The 21,189-nt window shown below is 44.4% G+C and overlaps 2 protein-coding genes across 5 annotated transcripts; one reads left to right on the top strand and one right to left on the bottom strand.

Annotated features, from left to right (window-relative positions):
* Positions 1-2,032: 2,032 nt before the first annotated feature.
* Positions 2,033-13,668, top strand: VASH1 (vasohibin 1). The gene is made up of 7 exons (XM_072116814.1): positions 2,033-3,429; positions 3,530-3,618; positions 6,849-6,905; positions 8,677-8,751; positions 10,246-10,627; positions 10,705-10,811; positions 13,237-13,668. The coding sequence occupies exons 1-7, from the start codon at positions 3,247-3,249 to the stop codon at positions 13,304-13,306; spliced, it is 963 nt and encodes a 320-aa protein (XP_071972915.1). The 5' UTR covers positions 2,033-3,246; the 3' UTR covers positions 13,307-13,668.
* Positions 13,669-13,716: 48 nt separating this feature from the next.
* ANGEL1 (angel homolog 1) lies at positions 13,717-20,845 on the bottom strand. Of its 4 annotated transcripts, none has more exons than XM_072116811.1 (9): positions 20,726-20,845; positions 19,824-20,102; positions 19,246-19,454; positions 18,620-18,689; positions 17,875-18,438; positions 17,115-17,225; positions 16,671-16,725; positions 14,226-14,395; positions 13,717-14,142 (listed from the first exon to the last, which is right to left on the bottom strand). In XM_072116811.1, exons 2-9 carry the CDS (start codon positions 20,059-20,061, stop codon positions 13,970-13,972), a joined length of 1,590 nt encoding a protein of 529 aa, XP_071972912.1. In that variant the 5' UTR covers positions 20,062-20,102; positions 20,726-20,845; the 3' UTR covers positions 13,717-13,969. The 4 variants fall into 4 exon arrangements, with proteins under 4 accessions (XP_071972912.1, XP_071972911.1, XP_071972914.1 ...); XM_072116810.1 differs by having other exon boundaries at positions 20,693-20,838; XM_072116813.1 differs by lacking the exon at positions 20,726-20,845 and adding an exon at positions 20,586-20,610.
* Positions 20,846-21,189: the final 344 nt, after the last annotated feature.

The raw sequence follows: 21,189 nt of genomic DNA, 5'->3' as shown, positions 1-21,189 counted from the left end.
GATGGTCAATATAAAATTCCAGTGCGGGCAGGGACTATCTTAGCTGACACTTCATGATCCCTCTGTGCTACGAGATGCAGTTTGCTGACAATGTGGTTACATTATCAGGGTCCCGGTTTATATACACTTTAATTTAGCTTCTGGATATTCACTAGTGTCTGACACATAGAAAAAGAGAGATAAGACAGATCAGAGATCATGAGATGGCTATAACACACAATGACACTTTCCAGCACTGCTAACTCAGCTATATCACATACACAGTCAGATCTGCTGTGCCTCCTTCCACTGATATAAAGATCTTATCTTGCCTGTAGCTTGTAGATTTACTGTCCTCATACTGCTGCTTGACAGAAAGAAATGTGAGTCTTTATGTGTGAGCTGGTCTTGGAATGCAAGTGGGAGGAATGAATGCCGAGACACACTGCAGGGTGAGACAGGAGAAGATTTTCATGAGAAGAATCTGTTCTGCCCAACCCTAAGTCGGAAAATTAACTGTTGGATCCCAGGGCAACCGAAATTGTATACACCATGACTGATATAGATAGGTTGGAAATGCTATATTTTTGTTAACAGTAAATTAGAGAATGTTTTATTTTGTTATCCTGAGTACATTTAAGAATCTTGTTTTTGTGGGAATACCCTTTTAATGTCATATTATTGGCCACACTATCAATTACTTTACAGAGCTTAGTATCATCTGAAAATATTGAAACTCTGCTGTGTAAACCCTCTTTGAGGTCATTAATAAAAATATTAAACGTGTTAACTCCACCACAATCTGGGAATGTGCAATTAATAATGGTGACCTTCTGTATTATATTATTAAGACAATTACTAGCCCAAATACACAGATTTTCCCCTAGTCCCAGTAGTCTCCTGAAAAAAAGAACGCTGAAAGCACGATCTAACAGGCACTTATTGCGAGCAACCCTCAGGACCTTCATAGGACCCCAGGGCTGCCATGAAATCAGTTGGCACCTCCTGTTACGCAAAAGTATTTCTGTTTTCTATATACAAGGCTGTGTTACTTGAATAAAGAGTGATTGAGCGCAGTTACCTGGTACCGTCAGCCTTCTTATCCTCCCTTGTAACAATTAATTTGGAGAGCCAAATGTTCCGTAGCACATCCAGATAAAACAATATTTCTTTCCTTTATTTAGTCATCATTAAAAATTGTACATGGTGTTCAAGTAGGTCCAAACACCTACACGTTTCGGCTATGGAACTCTTCCTTTTTTGGATCCTACATGCATAAAGCCAGTTACACGTGTGCACTCCAGTTATAGGAGCCTCCACCACCTCAGGACAAGCCAAGGTATGTGAAAACTTTCTTTTTCTCTGCTAATTTGGAGATCACCTTACAACTGAGGGAGGTTGTTGGAGCCCTGGATAAAATCTCTGAGGGCTCGGTCACACAGTGCATTTTGGTTGTGTTTACACTGTGTTTTGTAAATGTAATTAGGCGAATCACCTCTACTCAGCTGTTATAATGGGTTTCAAAATGCAATTAAAACGCAACCAAAAGGCAACATGTGACCGTGCCCCAAACAGTCATCATGTGGCTGTGATTTAGGGTACATCTACACGAACGTGTGCCCACATCAGCCACTTGTTTTGAGCCTTTTTCAGACTTTATTCCACTTTCTCTTTCTTTTCCTAGATGCCTTTCAGTTCTTCCTTGTCAGGGAGTTACGCAGCAAACAGAGCAGGCTCTGGGCCATATTTCACCTCTTTGCAGTATATATGCTGTCTGGCCCTGGCGCCTTTTCTTTTTGCCTCGCCCGGACTCGGTGCCATTTGTGAACAATATCAACCACGTCTTCTGTTTGTCTCTCAGGAATAGTTTGAGCCTACCACAAGCATGATAGTAACAGGTCAGCTGCCCCTATGTATGACTGTCCTGAGTTCTCCTAAAATCCGGACACACCCCGTGCATCGCCAACCCACATCCCTCTCCTAGTTTAGCACTGAAGAGCATGAAATTGGTGAGAGACATCATGTGACCGCACCAAACCACGTGATACTTGCGTCATAAAACCTACCAGGAGCAACAGCATCCGAGATGAGACCTTATCAGTACATGGCTCCGCCTGTTCGCTACCGGTTTCTGATTGGTTCCCGTTACGTGGCATCACAGACAGTGTGATTGGCTGCTGATTTTTAACACTGTCAGTTCGAGGAATCTTTGAAGAGCAGCTCGAAATAACGGAACCCCGGGCCCCCGCCAGCACCTTAAGGGTTAATGATGATCCAGCTGTGACAGGGCGGCTCCTCCTGATGATCGGGGGCTTTGTGTGCAGGGTCCCAACAATAGCGGTGCTGCTGGGTGTGTGGGGTCCCAACAATAGCGGTGCTGCTGGGTGTGTGGGGTCCGGAGAATAGCGGTGCTGCTGGGTGTGTTTGGTGCGGAGAATTGCGGTGCTGCTGGGTGTGTGGGGTCCGGAGAATAGCGGTGCTCCTGGGTGTGTGGGGTCTCGAGAATAGCGGTGCTGCTGGGTGTGTGGGGTCCCGAGTATAGCGGTGCTGCTGGGTGTGTGGGGTCCGGAGAATAGCGGTGCTGCTGGGTGTGTGGGGTCCGGAGAATAGCGGTACTGCTGGGTGTGTGGGGTCCGGAGAATAGCGGTGCTGCTGGGTGTGTGGGGTCCCGAGTATAGCGGTGCTGCTGGGTGTGTGGGGTCCGGAGAATAGCGGTGCTGCTGGGTGTGTGGGGTCCGGAGAATAGCGGTGCTCCTGGGTGTGTGGGGTCTCGAGAATAGCGGTGCTGCTGGGTGTATGGGGTCCCGAGAATAGCGGTGCTCGAGAATAGCGGTGCTGTTTTATTGGGGGTGCAAGGAAAGAGAGGGCTACCGTGTTGGGTCCCTGGATTACAGGTACAGCTTTGCATGTTGTGTCACTGGGATAAAGTCAGCCAAGAATAGATGGGCTGCTCAATGTTGGGGTTGCAGAAATAGGGAGAAATGAGGTTTCTATTGAGCATCAAAGAATAGTGTCCCTGCTTAGTTTTGGGGTCCCATCTGCTGTATGAATAGGGTCATTTGCTCCGTGTGTGAGGGGTCTCCATAAAGGGAAGGGGGCTGCTGTATTGAGGCCACAGCTATGAATAAGTGTGGAAAGTTCATATCCAGTTAATGGGTTTCAGTCACAAGTTTTGGGGCCCAGCTAGAAGAAGTGGGGAGTGATGTGTGGGGACAGCGGTCCTGGCTGGGTTTGTGTAGCAGCTGCTAACAGGTGGGTGGCTCAGGAATGTCTGAGGGACTTCACAATGGTACTGTCGACGAAGACGGAGGAGTCCCATTTTATGTGAATAGGGGTGGACTCCCTATAGACGGACCCACATGGGAACGGATGTGGGGATTCGTTGCACGGACTCATCCGGATGGTGACAACCTTGTCAAGTCTATCCGAAGTGCTGTAGAACTTCCCCGGGTAAGTGTTCAACGAATACGAATAGAATCTGCTGGTGACAGAAGTACATTGGCCCTGGTATGAGTGTGGACCTAATGCTGATTCTCACATTCAACCACAGGTGCCAATCCCACCAGTGCCAGCACTGACGTCCGGATCCTCTATTCCAGAGCGTGTGGAGGCCGTGCAGAAGTACATCCGAGAGTTGCAGTATCCTTTACCACCTCTGTCTCTATTTATGTGTCTCTTTATCTTTTTTATTTGATTGTCCTTATCGCCAGAATTAAAATTAAAGCGGTTTTCCCACAAACGCAAGTATCCCATGGATAGGGCCTAACTTGCTGATTAGTGGGAGGTCTGAGTGATGAGACCCCCACAGTACCTGCGTTGGACCCCTCGTCGCTCCTTCAGAGTAATGGAGCAGAACAGCCAAGTGCGGCCGTCTGCCTCATTTGTTTGACGGAGCAATGAGGGGTCCAACCGAGGTACATAGGGCCCCTCGTTTTCATGATCTGTGGGGTCTCATCTCCGAGACCCCCACTGATCAGCAAATTAGGCCCTAACTTTTGTTTGTGGGAAAACCCCTTTTAAGCAAAACTCCTGTTAATGAATTAGCTATTCACATTATAGGCAACACAACCTACATACTCCCCTTGCCCACTTATACCTCTGCCCTGATTAGACAGAAAATCTATGAAACTTTCCCATAGATGTTAAAGGGGTTGGTCACTCTTTTACATAATTTCCCATGTGTTTTTACTGCCTTAATAATTGAGTCATCATCCCCGATACTAACTCTCTGTGGATCTTTGTTTACATGCCTGTGCACTGATGAATAGGAGGGAACTGCACCAGGATGTTATGACTCCTCCTACTTTGCCCCCTCCCCTCTCCCTCTGTCCGTGAGGATGGACTGTGAGAGAAAGAGGCACAGTGGGTGATGCCATTAGGACGGACTAAAGGAGTGAGAGACAGGAGAGAAAGAGGCACAGTGGGTGATGCCATTAGGACGGACTAAAGGAGTGAGAGACAGAGAAAGAGGCACAGTGGGTGATGCCATTAGGAGGGACTAAAGGAGTGAGAGACAGGAGAGAAAGAGGCACAGTGGGTGATGCCATTAGGAGGGACTAAAGGAGTGAGAAACAGGAGAGAAAGAGGAACAGTGGGTGATGCCATTAGGAGGGACTAAAGGAGTGAGAGACAGTAGAGAAAGAGGCACAGTGGGTGATGCCATTAGGAGGGACTAAAGGAGTGAGACAGGAGAGAAAGAGGCACAGTGGGTGATGCCATTAGGAGGGACTAAAGGAGTGAGAGACAGTAGAGAAAGAGGCACAGTGGGTGATGCCATTAGGAGGGACTAAAGGAGTGAGACAGGAGAGAAAGAGGCACAGTGGGTGATGCCATTAGGAGGGACTAAAGGAGTGAGAGACAGTAGAGAAAGAGGCACAGTGGGTGATGCCATTAGGACAGACTAAAGGAGTGAGAGACAGGAAGTTGTGTGTGTGTGTGTGTGTGTGTGTATATATATATATATATATATATATATATATATATATATATATATATATATATGGGCAGCATGGTGAGAACAGGGAAAGGCCAAAACTCTCAAAGGAGGCAAAGATACAGAGGTACATATACATGCAGAGGTATGTCTAATGGAACAGATTTATTGAAAAGTGGCCAACCCCTTTAATAAACATTTCAGACTCAACATACTGTTAAAGGATATATAACTTTATTGTTTTGACTCGCTAATCCAAATGACAAAATATCACATTTGTCTATTTTTTTGCTGTAGATTTTTTCTTTTATATTCTTATTGGGGCAGTCATTTTGTTTTGCTCTGTTATCAGTATGTAGTGATATTCTTGGCCGTAGACAGCTAAAAATATTTTTAGACATGCTCTGTGCAGATGCGAGGTAGCTGTGACATCATCTATTGCCAGTGGTGGAGGCAATCATAGTGTTTTCTATATATATATTAGGAAAGATCTATCTGAGAACAGAACTGTTTTTTAGCAACCAATCAGAGCTCAGCTATCTTTTTCCCACATCAATTTATAAAATGGAAGCTGAGCTCTGATTGATTTCCAAAGGCAACAAGAACAGTTTTGTTCTCAGAAACTTCTGATAAATCTCCCCCCATTGTCGATTGTACTGCTATGTATTTTGTCTGGGGGTAAAAAATGGTCACTTTCTGATAACGCTTTCCCTTTTACAACATCAGGAAATAAAAATAATTCTTGAAAGACAATATATCACTTCTTTAGTCATTTTTCAAACAAAAAGGTTGATTAACTTTACATGATTTAAGGGAGCCCCTGCTACACCCACTACTATCCTGTGACCAGCAGCTCTTAGCAGATTTTTATTAGGACCAGTTTACATCCGTTATTTCATCAATTGTTACATAAGTTTTTGTGAGCCAATAACTCACCTGTACAGTACAGTTTAAAAAAATCCTTCCTCTTCTCACATAAGATGCAGATTCCTTGTAGTGCCCAGGAAAAGAATTATAAAATATTGTCCAAATGGTAGAGAGGCCCCTCTCAACTTCATAGGATCTTCCCTGAGGTCTCCGATGTATTTTGGTGGTGTGGTGTGAATGTGGGTACCCTACTTCATATTTGGTGGAGCTGCTCACTGCTCCAGCCTTTCTGGAATAATGTCTTTGATACATATCAGGTTACTGGGAGGAGGGTCGCCCCATCGCCTCTTACAGCCTTGCTGTCGATTCGACCTGATTCCATCTCCTCTAAAAAAAAAAGGCCTCCTCCGTCACTTTTTAGCTGCGGCACATACTGTGATTCCAAGACATTGGAAGAGCCCCCTACAGTGATCAAGTGGCTCCAAGAGCTCAGTTTCATCCGTAGAATGGAGGAGATGGTGGCCAACAACTCGGCAGACCCGGATAAGATCATTACGTCATGGCTCCCATAGGACACATATCAAAGTTCCCAGAAATTCCAAGACCTCTTTCTCTCATAGTCTGCACCCCAGTCTTATGTGTTTCCTCCATGTGTGTGTGTCCCCTTTGTCCTTCTACATCTTTAATGTTTCTGCTAATTTACCGACATACTGTGACGATCACCCACTTGTAACAGCTTTTTGGGGTATCTCGTTCATGTTCCATGTTTAGAATTTATGCTTTTACCTCCAATATGCCTGCCTACCTGATGCAATATTTGATCCTGCGTGATCAGTCGTATTGTGCAATTGATTTCTTGCCTATTTTCTCTTATTTTGTTCTTTTTTTTTCTTCTAATAAACGTTGATTATACACAAATAAGGATACACACTACTGCTGTGTGAAACTGGCCATATGCTGTAAATTGCCCTGAAAAGATACAAAACCTCAAAAAAAAAATTGAATCTTCACACTCAGGAGACCTGGGATAGGGACCTCTGCCTGGTTATAACCTTAACTAACGGATCAGATACAATCATACAGGAACTCAGTTCTTTGAGATCAAGAAGACAAGGCCACTCACTGGGTAGGTGATACAGAATGGGGAACATCTCCAAGAAAGTTATTAGACATATACTCACCGGCCACTTTATTAGGTACACCTGAACAACTGCTCGTTAAAACTTAATTTCTAATCAGCCAATCACATGGTGGCAACTCAGTGCATTTAGGCATGTAGACATGGTCAAGACATTCTCCTGCAGTTCAAACCGAGCATCAGTATGGGGAAGAAAGGTGATTTGAGTGCCTTTGAACGTGGCATGGTTGTTGGTGCCAGAAGGGCTGGTCGGAGTATTTCAGAAACTGCTGATCTACTGGGATTTTCACGCACAACCATCTCTAGGGTTTACAGAGAATGGTCCGAAAAAGAAAAAACATCCAGTGAGCAGCAGTTCTGGGGGCTGAAATGCCTTATTGATGCCAGAGGTCAGAGGAGAATGGGCAGACTGGTTCGAGCTGATACAAAGGCAACAGTGACTCAAATTGCCACCCGTTACAACCAAGGAAGGCAGAAGAGCATCTCTGAACGCACAGTACGTCGAAGTTTGAGGCAGATGGGCTACAGCAGCAGAAGACCACACCGGGTGCCACTCCTTTCAGCTAAGAACAAGAAACTGAGGCTACAATTTGCACAAGATCATCGAAATTGGACAGTAGAAGATTGGAAAAACGTTGCCTGGTCTGATGAGTCTCAATTTCTGCTGCGACATTCGGATGGTAGGGTCAGAATTTGGCGTCAACAACATGAAAGCATGGATCCATTCTGCCTTGTATCAACGGTTCGGGCTGGTGGTGGTGGTGTCATGGTGTGGGGAATATTTTCTTGGCACTCTTTGGGCCCCTTGGTACCAATTGAGCATCGTTGCAACGCCACAGCCTACCTGAGTATTGTTGCTGACCATGTCCAGCCCTTTATGACCACAATGTACCCAACATCTGATGGCAGGATAATGCGCTATGTCATAAAGCTGGAATCATCTCAGACTGGTTTCTTGAACATGACAATGAGGTCACTGTACTCAAATGGCCTCCACAGTCACCAGATCTCAATCCAATAGAGCATCTTTGGGATGTGGTGGAACGGGAGATTCGCATCATGGATGTGCAGCCGACAAATCTGCGGCAACTGTGTGATGCCATCATGTCAATATGGACCAAAATCTCTGAGGAATGCTTCCAGCACCTTGTTGAATCTACGCCACGAAGAATTGAGGCAGTTCTGAAGGCAAAAGGGGGTCCAACCCGTTACTAGCATGGTGTACCTAATAAAGTGGCCGGTGAGTGTAGGTGCTCATTTACTAATGGTTGTGCCCTGTACTTGTTGGACTGTGCACCTTTTTTGGGGATTACACAGCTTGCACAGGTATTTAAGAAGTGTCTGCGCTGGGATTGTGGCGCATGCAAACTTTTTTTGGCACAGCTTTGCTGGCTTCCATGGGACACAAACTGGGCGGCGTGCCGTCGGACTGTCCAACTGATTCGGACGGAGCGCAGGATTTAACTTTCAGATTGTGTCACAAGCCCAAGCACTTAGTTAAACCACTAAAAAGAAACATTCATGATATCAGGCACACAATCTTAGTGAATCGCAGGAGGGTGCATTATAGTCGGACAATGCAGTGTGAACTCAAAGCGGCAATGTAAGTAAACGTGCCCCATAGTAACTACCAGATTATAGGGTGAGGGTTACTCTTTTTAGAATAATCTTTGCATGTTTTCAGTTGCATATTAAAAATGTGTATATGCAGGGACCATCGTGGGGATGTGTTTACGGCTTATCTTCTCTCTTCTTTTAGGTTGATGGACCTAGCTAAAGAAATGACAAAGGAAGCTCTACCCATCAAATGCTTGGAGGCCGTAATTTTGGGCATGTATCCTTATAGTGGCAGATATTATATTAAGAGACCGCACAGCACAAAATGTGTTGAGTACAGAAGCTTAGGTTGTCGCCAAAGTGACACATGGGGGGGGAAAATAGAGAGCATTGATGTCTGATCCTCCAGTTATTCACAGGCTGATTATATTCAGCTGATTAAACCTAATGAAAACAGCAGAGTAAGGCTGTTGTAGTAAGGCAGGATGTCTTTAGTATTTTCAAAGTTTCTAAACTGTACGTCCACAAAAACGGAAATGTCACCCATAAATGCTACCTTACAAGGTAGCTAAAAGGCAATGTTTTCCTTATCTCATCATGTAAAACGTATTTGCGCATTTCCCAGAAATCCCCCAGTGGAGCATCAATGGCTGTAAGTCTCCACACGCCTGCAAGGCGGACATAATTGGCAAAGTCAGGTAGAGCTCTTACTTCCTGACTCTAGGTGAGAAAATAGGTTAAAGGGCACCTACCACCACGATTCTACCGATAAAGGTAGATCGGGTGGTAGGTGGATGTAAGGGACGTGAGAATAGCTCTTTTTAGAGCTAATCCTCACGTCCCCGCTAACTTTTAATAAACTTTATTCCCTTAATATGTAAATTTACTTGTCCGGCTACTGGGGCGTGGAGTAGCCAGGCATGAGGCTACACGGCACGGCTACTCCATGCCCAAGTAGCCACGTTACTCCTCCTACCCTGTGTGTTCGGCGCACAGCTCCTCGTAGCTGCGCGCCCTCGCCCGACATGCTGGCGTTCTGCGCATGCGCAGAACGCAGGTCCGCGGCTGAGCAGACACAGCTCCTAGGCCGGAGCTACTGCGCATGCGCAGAACTCCGGCTTGTCGGATGTTGCGCGCCTCACACACAGGGTAGGAGGAGTAACCCGGCTAGTCCACACCCCAGTAGCCGCATAAGTAAATTTACATATTAAGGGAATAAAGTTTATTAAAAGTTAGCGGGGACGTGAGGATTAGCTCTAAAAAGAGCTATCCTCACATCCCTTACATCCACCTTTATAGGTAGAATCGTGGTGGTAGGTTCCCTTTAAGGAAGAGGAATCTCCAAAGGTCTTGTGCAGGAGTCATGCTCTCTCTGGAGACTTGACCTCCTGGACAGCTAATTTACAAGTCATCAGCAGCTTTCCCCTGTATAGGGAGATAGAGTGTAGTAGTCTTCTAAACTGTCTGGGGTGCTTAGGGGGCAACAGATCTATGGTTTCGGTCAGGATTGGAATTTAAAAAAAAAAAAAAAGGGTTATGAGGGTGTTCCATTTTATGAGCTGGACCACCGAAAATATTCCCCCTTTGCAGATTGTGATCTGTTATAAGGTTTAGTCCTGTGCTATGTACTCTGCTTATTTTTTATAAAGGCAGATATTCTCTGGTTGTGTAGATGGGGGGGTTAAAGTTCGCCCTTTTGGTCTCATTCTTTTCAAGCCAAGTTTGGGTTTGATCAGAAGTCTCTATTGTTCTCCTGAGTCTTTATCTTTAGATATCTGACAAACAGCATCTCTGGCCTTGAGCGCTTTCCCATTAGCTTCAAGACTCAGTTTGCTGGTGGCTGCTTCAGGCACATTGTGCTGGGTCTGCATTGGGGTGGACATTTTGGAGCGATTGGAATCAGCCGCCGGGAAGATCTGATGTACAAGCCACTTCGGTATAAGACTCTGAATGACCTGTTGGCAGATTTTCAGGAAGCTTACGCTCACTGTTGGCACACGCTCCGAAAAATAAAGATCGGTCCTTACGTGTCACACGACCCGCATAGTGTGGAGCAAATAGATTGGAAACACTCAGTGTTGGACGTGCAAGAACTGGGTGCTGAGGGACTGCGGCGGGAGCTGGAGCGGCACAGCAGGGAGATGAGACTCAGGGTAAAGAGAACAAATAGAGGAAAACATCAAGCAGGGGCCCTTGGAGACTTATTTAAAAATATATATATTTTTTGTAGATAATCAAGGGACCCCCTTCACCTCCTAAAGAACGAAGAAGGGATGTCACCCCTTCACCTCAGAGAGGACAGGCCAGTCCACAGCGCAGGGAGCGGCCAGAGAGAAGGTAACATGTAGCCTTTCATTCTATCAAAGTCATTGGTCATAATATATGTATATTTCCATTATGTTGGCACCACATAAAAATAGAAAATTCAGTGTTAAGACACTTTTATAGGGGCTATCCGTGCCACACTTAAAGGAAATCTACAAAAATCAAGCTTGTTAAACCAGGGGTACATTCCCGGCACTGTGACTTTGTAATCTTCTATATGTAATTCATAGACTCCTTCCTTCTAACATTTACCTTTAAAATTATTCTAATGAGTCATATGGGCTCTGCGGGGGCATTAGTAGAGCCATTCCATGCAGTAGTTTCACAGGCTGTCAGACTGTGCAAGGAGCACTTCCCTTTTCCTGCCGAAACCTCCTCTGCTGCCAGGGCTCTGGTAACAGCCCCCAGAGTCCTTGTGGCTCATTAGCATAATTTTAAAAGAAAGGAGGCCATGGAGAACAAATGTAAGAACCTTACCATAGTCACAGTACCTGGATCTAGGAGTATGTGTCTCTGGTTTACCATGCTCGATTTTGTCATGGTAGATATGTTGGTATGAGCAGATTATACAAAGTCCACATTCTAAAGAGACTTTACACTCACCGGCCACTTTATTAGGTACACCTGTCCAACTGCTCGTTAACACTTAATTTCTAATCAGCCAATCACACGGTGGCAACTCATGCATTCAGGCATGTAGACATGGTCAAGACATTCTCCTGCAGTTCAAACCGAGCATCAGTATGGGGAAGAAAGGTGATTTGAGTGCCTTTGAACGTGGCATGGTTGTTGGTGCCAGAAGGGCTGGTCGGAGTATTTCAGAAACTGCTGATCTACTGGGATTTTCATGCACAACCATCTCTAGGGTTTACAGAGAATGGTCCGAAAAAGAAAAAAAAAAAAAAAGTGAGCGGCAGTTCTGTGGGCGGAAATGCTTTGTTGAGGTCAGAGGAGAATGGGCAGACTGGTTCGAGCTGATAGAAAGGCAACAGTGACTCAAATCGCCACCCGTTATAACCAAGGTAGGCAGAAGAGCATCTCTGAACGCACAGTACGTCGAAGTTTGAGGCAGATGGGCTACAGCAGCAGAAGACCACACCGGGTGCCACTCCTTTCAGCTAAGAACAAGAAACTGAGGCTACAATTTGCACAAGCTCATCGAAATTGGACAGTAGAAGATTGGAAAAACGTTGCCTGGTCTGATGAGTCTCGATTTCTGCTGCGACATTCGGATGGTAGGGTCAGAATTTGGCGTCTACAACATGAAAGCATGGATCCATCCTGCCTTGTATCAACGGTTCAGGCTGGTGGTGGTGGTGTCATGGTGTGGGGAATATTTTCTTGGCACTCTTTGGGCCCCTTGGTACCAATTGAGCATCGTTGCAACGCCACAGCTTACCTGAGTATTGTTGCTGACCATGTCCAGCCCTTTATGACCACAATGTACCCAACATCTGATGGCAGGATAATGCGCTATGTCATAAAGCTGGAATCATCTCAGACTGGTTTCTTGAACATGACAATGAGTTCACTGTACTCAAATGGCCTCCACAGTCACCAGATCTCAATCCAATAGAGCATCTTTGGGATGTGGTGGAACGGGAGATTCGCATCATGGATGTGCAGCCGACAAATCTGCGGCAACTGATGCCATCATGTCAATATGGACCAAAATCTCTGAGGGATGCTTCCAGCACCTTGTTGAATCTATGCCACGAAGAATTGAGGCAGTTCTGTAGGCAAATGGGGGTCCAACCCGTTACTAGCATGGTGTACCTAATAAAGTGGCCGGTGAGTGTATATATGCTGGTTATACCTCCCCCATAGGTTGGCAATGGGTGCACCATGCCGTATGGAGCAGTATGGTGCAGCACCTTACCGTTCCGTACCCGGGAAAAAGGTAGGCCATGTCCTATCTTTCCCAAGAATAAGGCACCGTGCATCACTATGGAGAGGCGGGGGTGAGCAGCCCGAGTGCCGTGCTACAGTATGGCGGGCACGCGGTCGTCTGATTGTAGCCTAAGGGGAGAGCAGCAGTTTGCTGAACTACTGAAGGGGCAAGTGGTTTATCCCAGACTCCAGCACACTGCTTAGCAACTCTAGTAAGGGTTTAGAACTGTGGCTCACTGGAGGGAAACTGTAGTTTAAAGCAGGAAGGAGAAACAGATCTTGATACTGTGCCTCAGACTTATAGCAGTATTGTCCTTATGTTACACAATCTCCCGAGATTAACCCTTGCCACCAAACTATATTACAGTGGAAGTTTGTTAGGAAAGCTGATGTGATTGACTTCACCCAAAAGGTGCTGTGTAGGAGTTACTGTGCTGAGCAGCAGTATTCTACCTCTGGCAGACATGCTGGATTTAGTATCATAGCAGGGGAGGAGTATTTATCTCTTGGAAGAAATACTGTCTGACATGCAGCTTGTATTTTCCAGGCCTTCAGGGGACAAGCCTGTGGACCCAAAATCTTTACCTGATCTCAGCAGCTACCAAATCAGGGTCTGAAGAGACATCCATGAAATGGGCAGTTGCATTTTTTTAACCTCTAAGCCAACTGGACCTTCCCTCCTATCACAACAACAGAAGACCCCCTACCCCAGAAATACTGAACAGATTAGCAACTCAATGTGAACCTAGGAGAGGGGGTCATTAGTAACCACTATTGAGGAAGGGGCTACTGGTCAGTATTAACCCTTTGTAGATTGCCTTATCACCAAGCCACATGTGCCAGCCTATGAGGAACCAGGACTTTTTCCTCTCACCTCCATTATAAGATAATTGATGCAGTGACGTCACAAAGGCGCTCATTTTCCACCTTATTTATGCCCTTTTACACTTTTGCTTCCCTAATAAAGGCATCAGCTCAGTCTGCTCTAGTTTATGTGGGTGGTGAGTCGTGGCAGCAGAACAGCCAGTCCTTTCACTTTGGTGTTTATTGAAATGTCATTGTCTGCACACTTTCACCCTGCTCATAGAATTCAAAATTAAAATGGCTTCTTATATACACTTTATACACGCAATCACCGAGGGTTCCTTTCCCGCACGGTGCAGCAGACCCCTGAGATTAACTCTAACTATTTAAAAAGGAGTCCAGCAGCAATCATAAAACCAGCAAGAGAACCATATAAAACCTGTGTCCTGTGAGTAAGGAACAGCAGATCCTGCAATCTACATCTTCTCACCCCCTGTCGACTGATCGAGGCTGAATCGAGCCAGAAGACACAAGTGGTCAGAACAGCAAAAGGGGTTTGGGAGTCCCTGTGCTGCCCACAAATCTTCCTCAGACAGAAGACACAGTCGCCCCAGAAGCTTTAGCTGAGTGTCTTGGTAGAATCTCAAACCTGGAAGACACAGGGACAGTTTGAGGCTCACAGTGTACAAATACAGCAAACACGTAAGATAATGTGCCAATTTTAGCGCTCACCATGCTTGTTGCCACGTACAGGAACGGGTTTTGCAGAATAGAAGATGTAATCCACGTTGCTGCCTGTTCCTAGCGTCATAGAGGTGACTTCAAAACGACCTTTAGCCGGCAGAAAATGGGTGTACACAGAAGTCAGGTCTAGATTGTGCTGGAGTAAAAGGGGCGGTGACCTGCATAAAAAGACATGGTTACATTTATGATCCCCTTTGTGCCTTATTTCATGCCACACGGCAAGCTCTATGGCAATCAGAAGTAACTGGACAAACTGCTACATCTAGATCTCCATATGGTCCCAAGTACCAGCACCCTGTATACCCCAGTCACATCCAAAGATGGAGTTACAATTCTTTTAGCTGCAAGAGAAAATTATTTTAGGATTCCCTCTTCTCACATTTACAATATATTGGGACACTTATACATTATACTACAGGTGCTTATATGATATTATATTGTAAATCCATAGGCATTAATGTGGAGAAGATACAACTGCTTGCAGCAAACACAGCTTCCACTCTCCTCAGAGGGTTTTCTATAGGACTTTGGAGTGTCTTTGCCAAACAGAGAAGTGTGAATTTGCACCAGTGGTTGCATTGCACTTTACCACTTGTGTCACTGTGCTTGGTGATGCAAGGCCTGCATGAAGCTGCTTGGCTAGGAAATCTTGGCTGGAGCACTGTTTTTAAGTATGAGAGGGAGTTACAAACTGCAGTTATTGAGTCAGGAGGCTACAGGATGCACTATGGGGAAAATGCATCATTGAAGGGAGTTGTCGCATATGCTGCATTGCACCAAATTTATGCATTTTTTGTGAATTTTTCCAACTTCTCTTCTTACTGATTTTTCAAGTGAATCTAATGTGCATATCAACTGCAAACATTAACATGGCATTTGCCACATTAATCAAGCTGTATAAGCCGCAATGTGGCATCTAAACAGCTCATAACACAGTCTAAAAAACTGGAGTAAGATACTGCCTAACAGTGCAGTAATCTAGCAGTGCTAAATCTATCACAAGAATTCTAGAAGTTTTCCTGGGCATGTTTTAAATTTTTTTTTGGAATGGTAGCTGCGACATGCTCCAGCAGCAAGTAACTAACTTAGAAATTGGTCATATTTCTGTATTGCGCTTGGTGTGCCAAATTTAGAACATGTGACATTTTAAAAGTCGTATGACATCTCTACCATGCAAGTAGCAGTTTCTCAACACCACCTTAGTATAAACCTCTTGACACAATTTTATGCAGTTTCATGGACAACTTTAAAACAGTTTGCTAAGGCAGATGAAACCTTAAATTTTAGTGTTTAACATTTTGACAATTCAGCACAGATTGCATTCTAAAATACGGGGAAAATAGGCTCCAAAAGCAGAAAACCTATTACAATACAGTGCTTCTGTGTGCACATTTTTTAGAACTACTTCTTTCACAAATAATTGTAAACGCAAGGGCCGCACCTGAGGCAATGGAAATGATGAATCATCTGAACTCAATGATTAAGAGCTGGGTCCCAGTAATTTGTCTATAAAGTGTATCCTACATTACAACTCAGTACAGGCAGCCCTGACTTAGAGAAAATCTACCATCAAACCTGATAAACCAGGAGCACTTGATAATCGATCCAGGCAGTGAGACTGTGGTAGTCTGCTTATATTTGTGATCCATGACCTCCTTCCTTCCAAAATCAATCAAAAATTGTGCTAATGAGCCTGAGGGGCTCTGGTGGGAGTTTTCAAAGCCGAAGTGAGAGAGCAGGGGGAAGGGTTAGGCACATGAGAGACACATAGATACAACATTACCCATACCCAGGTCATAACAGTAAGATACATAGTAATGAATGAGCAGATATGATAACTGTTGCGCACTGCATGTAAAGTAATAGGCACTCTTTTTTATGTTTGCAGTTAAAACATGATTTTTATCAATGGTCAGAAATCTGTGACATTACTGCTAAATATAAGCCTTTATCAAAAACTGTGATGAAGGAAAAAAATAGATAAATAGTGAGTAGAATATAACAAAAGATATAACAATATATTAATTGGTGTACATAAGGTATAGGGAGAGATAAATTACAAGTATATGATCCATAGATAATGAACAAACAGGAAAAGAATACAAACATCATGTAAATACAAATCATGGGCAACGGGGAGGGTCAAAACTTGCACAATCAAGCGTTTGATAAGAGCATATGTTTAGTCAAAACATTACACATAATTTCTAACCACTTATAAAAATTCATTGTTTTCACTGCAAAAAAAAAAGGGGAGTGCTCATTAATTTACTTAAATTATACAAAAGGCCAGATACTTAGTACTGAGAACCCGCATCGTATTATTGGATGAGCGGCTGTAAAATGAGTTTGTTGCACACTACTGTATACAATTTGTATCACTAAAAACTATTTCCTGATAGTCACAGGAATGGTGAGAGTTCTAGTACTTACCTGAATGATGGTATTCCATTGTCCAGGATGTCATGGATCGGCTCGCGCTTTGGATCTAGGAGATACAAACAGGATGAACAAAATGTATGGAATACACATAACATTAATAGGTCTCCAGTTGCAGGCAATAAATATTATTGTTTTTATGATGAAAGACAGTTTTCCATATTAATTTCTGATTGTTCTGTTGATATCCGAATAAATAGGAAACCGTTTACTTCCAGTAAATAAAAATCTGTTTCTGGTCACACAGGTGCACCCTTGTGACATCCCCAGATTTTTCTAGACTGAAAGAAAACAAAAAATGACTGGAAAGAAAGAACTAGAAAATAAGCAACTGATACATAAACCATAACAGAAAAATGTAACACAATTCCAATCTAGAAACAATATAATCTATTTGCTGAAACTGTACAACTTCTTTAACCCTCCTCAGCCACCTACCTGGCTTCTTGTCTGTAACACCCTTCAACATCACCAGGTGTTGGGGTCGTTGGAGGGAATAGTTGCAGTAGCGAAGCTCTAGAAGGCACTGCCGAGTGTAGGTTTGTCTGTCTACAACAGTAAAAAACTGGTTACTAATGAGGGGATAAAACCTGAAAATTCTACATATCACAATACTGGTATATAAAACAGATCTCATCATACAAACAGTCCTTCAAAGTGGATCCAATCTGTCATAGAGTCATTTCAAAGGCATTTGTTTGTGTCTTGAGAAGTGTGGAGGTCTCGGTGGTGGGAGCGCGTTGGTTAAGCCACGCATGATGTTTAGGATTTATTCAGCATTCAGATGACCAGCAAAAGCTACACATGGAATTCTTCCAACATCATATGTGGACTACATACTCAGAACCCCATATGAATGTCTGAAAACAGACTCTGATGGACTGTGCACACCTATGTTTGACTTACTAAGGACCAATGTCAATATTTGTTACAATTCACTTTGAAGTAATGTATAATTAGAGGTGGTTTATAAAACTGCACTAATGAGAAGGCTGTGGAAGAGCAAACAAGCGGTGCTTAGTCACCCAAACGGATAGGGAAGGCTGTACATAACTTTAACTCAAAAACTGGCAGAATGAAATAGTCCCTCTCATATTTTCAATGGCCTCTTGTTGTAAGATTGGAATTATAACCAGTGTTCAGATCTAGAATCTCAGCAACTGCTTCCAGTATTTTATGGCACCCCATTTATACTTACCCTTGATCTGAGCAGTCTGTTGAGGTATATACTGACAGAAGCCATTAATACCCAGGAAGTCCGGCCACAATGGGGAGGGCAGAAGCCTTGGATTGGGGGTGGTGCAGTACAGCTCCTGCCCTGACACCTTCCAAGCAGGCAGACCACTGTAGTTCAAGACACCATTATACAAAAGCTGGTAGAGAGGAGAGTCTGGGGTTGCGTTCAGATCTCCACACAATATTATTGGGTAGCGAGGTCCATCAGGATTCCGTGATAATTTCTCCACCTCCGCCAGAAGAAGTGCAAGCTGTGCAAGTTTAATATCTCCTCTGCGAGGATTGTAGAGAAGATGAGTGTTTGCCACACACAGTGGAGATAGGGTACTGGCATCTTGTAACCCCTCAGGGAGAACTGGCTGCAAGAGTAGCACCAGACCCACATTGTCACGGTTTAAGACGTCAATTGCAGGACGAAAAAATTCCATATGACTTTCAGCCAACAGTGTGAAGCGTTGTGTTTTGAAGCAGGTGCAGCAACCATCAGTCTTCCTGCCTGTCCTTCTCTTGTAGTGACAGCTGTACCCTGTAGGGGGTAACAAAGATTGTTCTTCAGACAAGATCTCACTTTTTTTTTAATCAGAATACTTTTTATTGATTTTTTAAAAGAGCAAACAGATAAATAGTAGTCATAGACTGACAAAGGCCTAGTCCTGAGCAAAATCTCACTTCTGAATGTAACATAAAACACCAGGGAGACATGTTACCCAATGCGTTGAGGCTCGGCTGCACCTGTTCCCGGTAATGGTCATCTTGTACTTCCTGAAGACAGAGGATCTGAGGAAGCATGAGTCATAAGCATTAAACATCAGAGGTTCACACACCCTAATCCCTGCACTATCCACATCACCTCTAGGCTCTCAACTGATGCTAAAGAAATGACTCAGAGTCAGCAGCAGTATAAGGCCCATTCCACACTTGCGAGTGTGATGCACTGAACTCACATCACACTCGCAGCAAGTGCTGCCTGGATCTCCTGGCTTGCAGCGTTTGGGCCGGGCAATCCAGGCAGCACTCGCTGCGAGTTCAGCGCATCACACTCGCAAGTGTGGTAGGGGTCTAAGACGCCCAGAACTACCATTTAAGAATAAGGCTGTAGTGTGCAGAAGGGAAGAGAACCATCAAAGCATAGCAATGTGGAAAAAGGTTCAGAGCAAGACACTCCAAAAATATTTTATGATGGTTATAAATTGTCCAGTCTATCCAGTGTGTTCAATACTCATGTAAGGGGATTGCTGACCTTTTATCTACAGGTATCAGTTATGATATATGGAAACACACAGGGACAGAGTCAGCTTACAAGTTCCACTACAAGTTTCTCATCTTGACTCACATCAGCCTCCCAATGCTGCAGCTCTTGGAGGATGTTGGGCCAGCGGTAGTCCCAGTGCAGGATTTGGGGTTCACAATGCTGGTAGAGCTGTTGGTTTTCATTTACCAGGTCTTGTGAAAGTATGTTGTAGGACAGGACAGCAAAGTCAAACTGATTTTCAGCAGTGGGAAGAGGATCGGACAAGTCCTGCCAGTCTCTCCAAAGGAGCTCTGAACATGTAAGAGAAGGCACAGGGTGAGTCCACGGCAATCAAACTTAGGCACACAAATATAAAAAAGTACAAAAATAAGCAGATATGTTCAAGTCCTTCCAAAAAGAGTAGAATCCAAAAATGGAGGAACTCTAAGATTACAGTTAAAAAAAGGTGCACACAAATATAATGCTAGCCATTATTGGAGTGTCTAGCTCACAGCCACACATATAATCTTCTCATCCACAAGCCTCTGGTTTTCACTGCCCCGTGTATGAGCAGGGAATCCCCCCCCCCTCCATCATTGGCACCTTGTTTGCGGCTCACAATGTTACACATTTGTGTGCAGGTTGTCTTGTATGTCAAACCTCACATGGTGTGCACTGACCATGGTACATGACTGGTTGTGGAAGGGCTTGATCCAGGTCTCCCATTGCCCACTTTCCATCTTCCTTGCGACACAACATCCATTCCAGAACTGCAGAGTCCTCCTGCCATGTACTTCCCTGTTTAGATTGGGCATCTGACTGAGGCTCTTTGGGGCTCTGATCCACCTCCTCCACAGGACTGTCTACTGGGGATGACCCGAGGACCTCTGTGCTGGGTGGGCTCTCTACATCGCCCATGTTTTTATCTTGCCAGCAGAGCAGATGTCAATGGGCAACACCTGAGACAGAGGAGTAAAAACAGTAGATGGGCCATTACAATCCTTTTATATATATATCAAAACATACACATCAAATATACAAAGAGCAACTCCTGAGACATGTGAGGAAGCAACAGCAGGCATATACACTGCATGTCATGTACACAACATAATATAAAAATCACATCAAACATACAAACACATGAGACAGAGGTGAAAGAATAGTAGACAGGGCATAATAATCATGTCACATACACATAAAACACATACATAAATATAACATGCACATCAACTCACCACATCAAATATACAAAGAGCAACACATGAGGAACAGGAGTGAAAGCGTGTTCAAGGATGTCACATCATGTTTACATAACCCAATTCCATGTCACAAATTGTAACTGCTGAACAAAGCTGAGCGCAGGCTGAAGGATGTCACATATGGTTCATCACACAAAAAGAGAGAAACAGGGAGGAAACAGATCTAACAATCACATTACGTACATTATCGCGCACACCGCCACGTCACATAACAACAACGCACATATACAACACGTCACATAACAACAACGCACTTCACTTATACAACACGTCACACAGACATCACACACCCCTCTTCTCCCCCTTTCCTTCCGTTCACAGACTTGTCACCGCCTCGGGCTGAGCTCCGGTGACATCCGACTTCAGCTTAGCACGTGCTTCCGGTCAAAACAATAATACGATCTGCTCACTTCCGGGTGTCATCTTAGCGCTTCCGGGTGAAAGTAGTCGCCGAAAATCGACATATATTACAGATTTGTGTTATATACAGTTATAAAAATAATGTTATTCTCTGCCTCCCACATTCCCCTCAAACACCCAGTGGCCCGTTATATGGAGTGATCTGTCAAATATCCTGCTACGTGTCCTCCGGTTATATACAGGCGACGCTAAATGCCTGGCTGAAGGGTTTATAAGTTACCCTATACTCGGCCTTTGGTGATATACAGTCGCCACACAGCCCACAAGTTGTAAACTTTAAAAGGGGCCTATCAGGGTGATTTGGAACACTAACCCACCTACAGGTTCTTATGGACCGGTGGTTTAGTGTCCCAAATCGCCATTTAGA

Source organism: Engystomops pustulosus, chromosome 7 (genome assembly GCF_040894005.1).
Source record: "Engystomops pustulosus chromosome 7, aEngPut4.maternal, whole genome shotgun sequence".
Lineage (NCBI taxonomy): Eukaryota > Metazoa > Chordata > Amphibia > Anura > Leptodactylidae > Engystomops > Engystomops pustulosus.
This window is presented reverse-complemented; position numbering and strand designations above follow the sequence as displayed.

Bases quoted from the DNA above. Each gene is read 5' to 3' on its own strand.
- VASH1 (XM_072116814.1), top strand. From the start codon at position 3,247: ATGTCTGAGGGACTTCACAATGGTACTGTCGACGAAGACGGAGGAGTC. The intron at 8,752-10,245 runs GTATCCTTATAG...CTTTATCTTTAG, and splicing joins GAGGCCGTAATTTTGGGCAT to ATATCTGACAAACAGCATCT. The intron at 10,628-10,704 runs GTAAAGAGAACA...TATTTTTTGTAG, and splicing joins GCAGGGAGATGAGACTCAGG to ATAATCAAGGGACCCCCTTC.
- ANGEL1 (XM_072116811.1), bottom strand. From the start codon at position 20,061: ATGGGCGATGTAGAGAGCCCACCCAGCACAGAGGTCCTCGGGTCATCC. The intron at 17,226-17,874 runs GTAAGTATAAAT...TTACTGTTGTAG, and splicing joins ACAGACTGCTCAGATCAAGG to ACAGACAAACCTACACTCGG. The intron at 14,396-16,670 runs GTAAGTACTAGA...CTTTTTATGCAG, and splicing joins AATGGAATACCATCATTCAG to GTCACCGCCCCTTTTACTCC.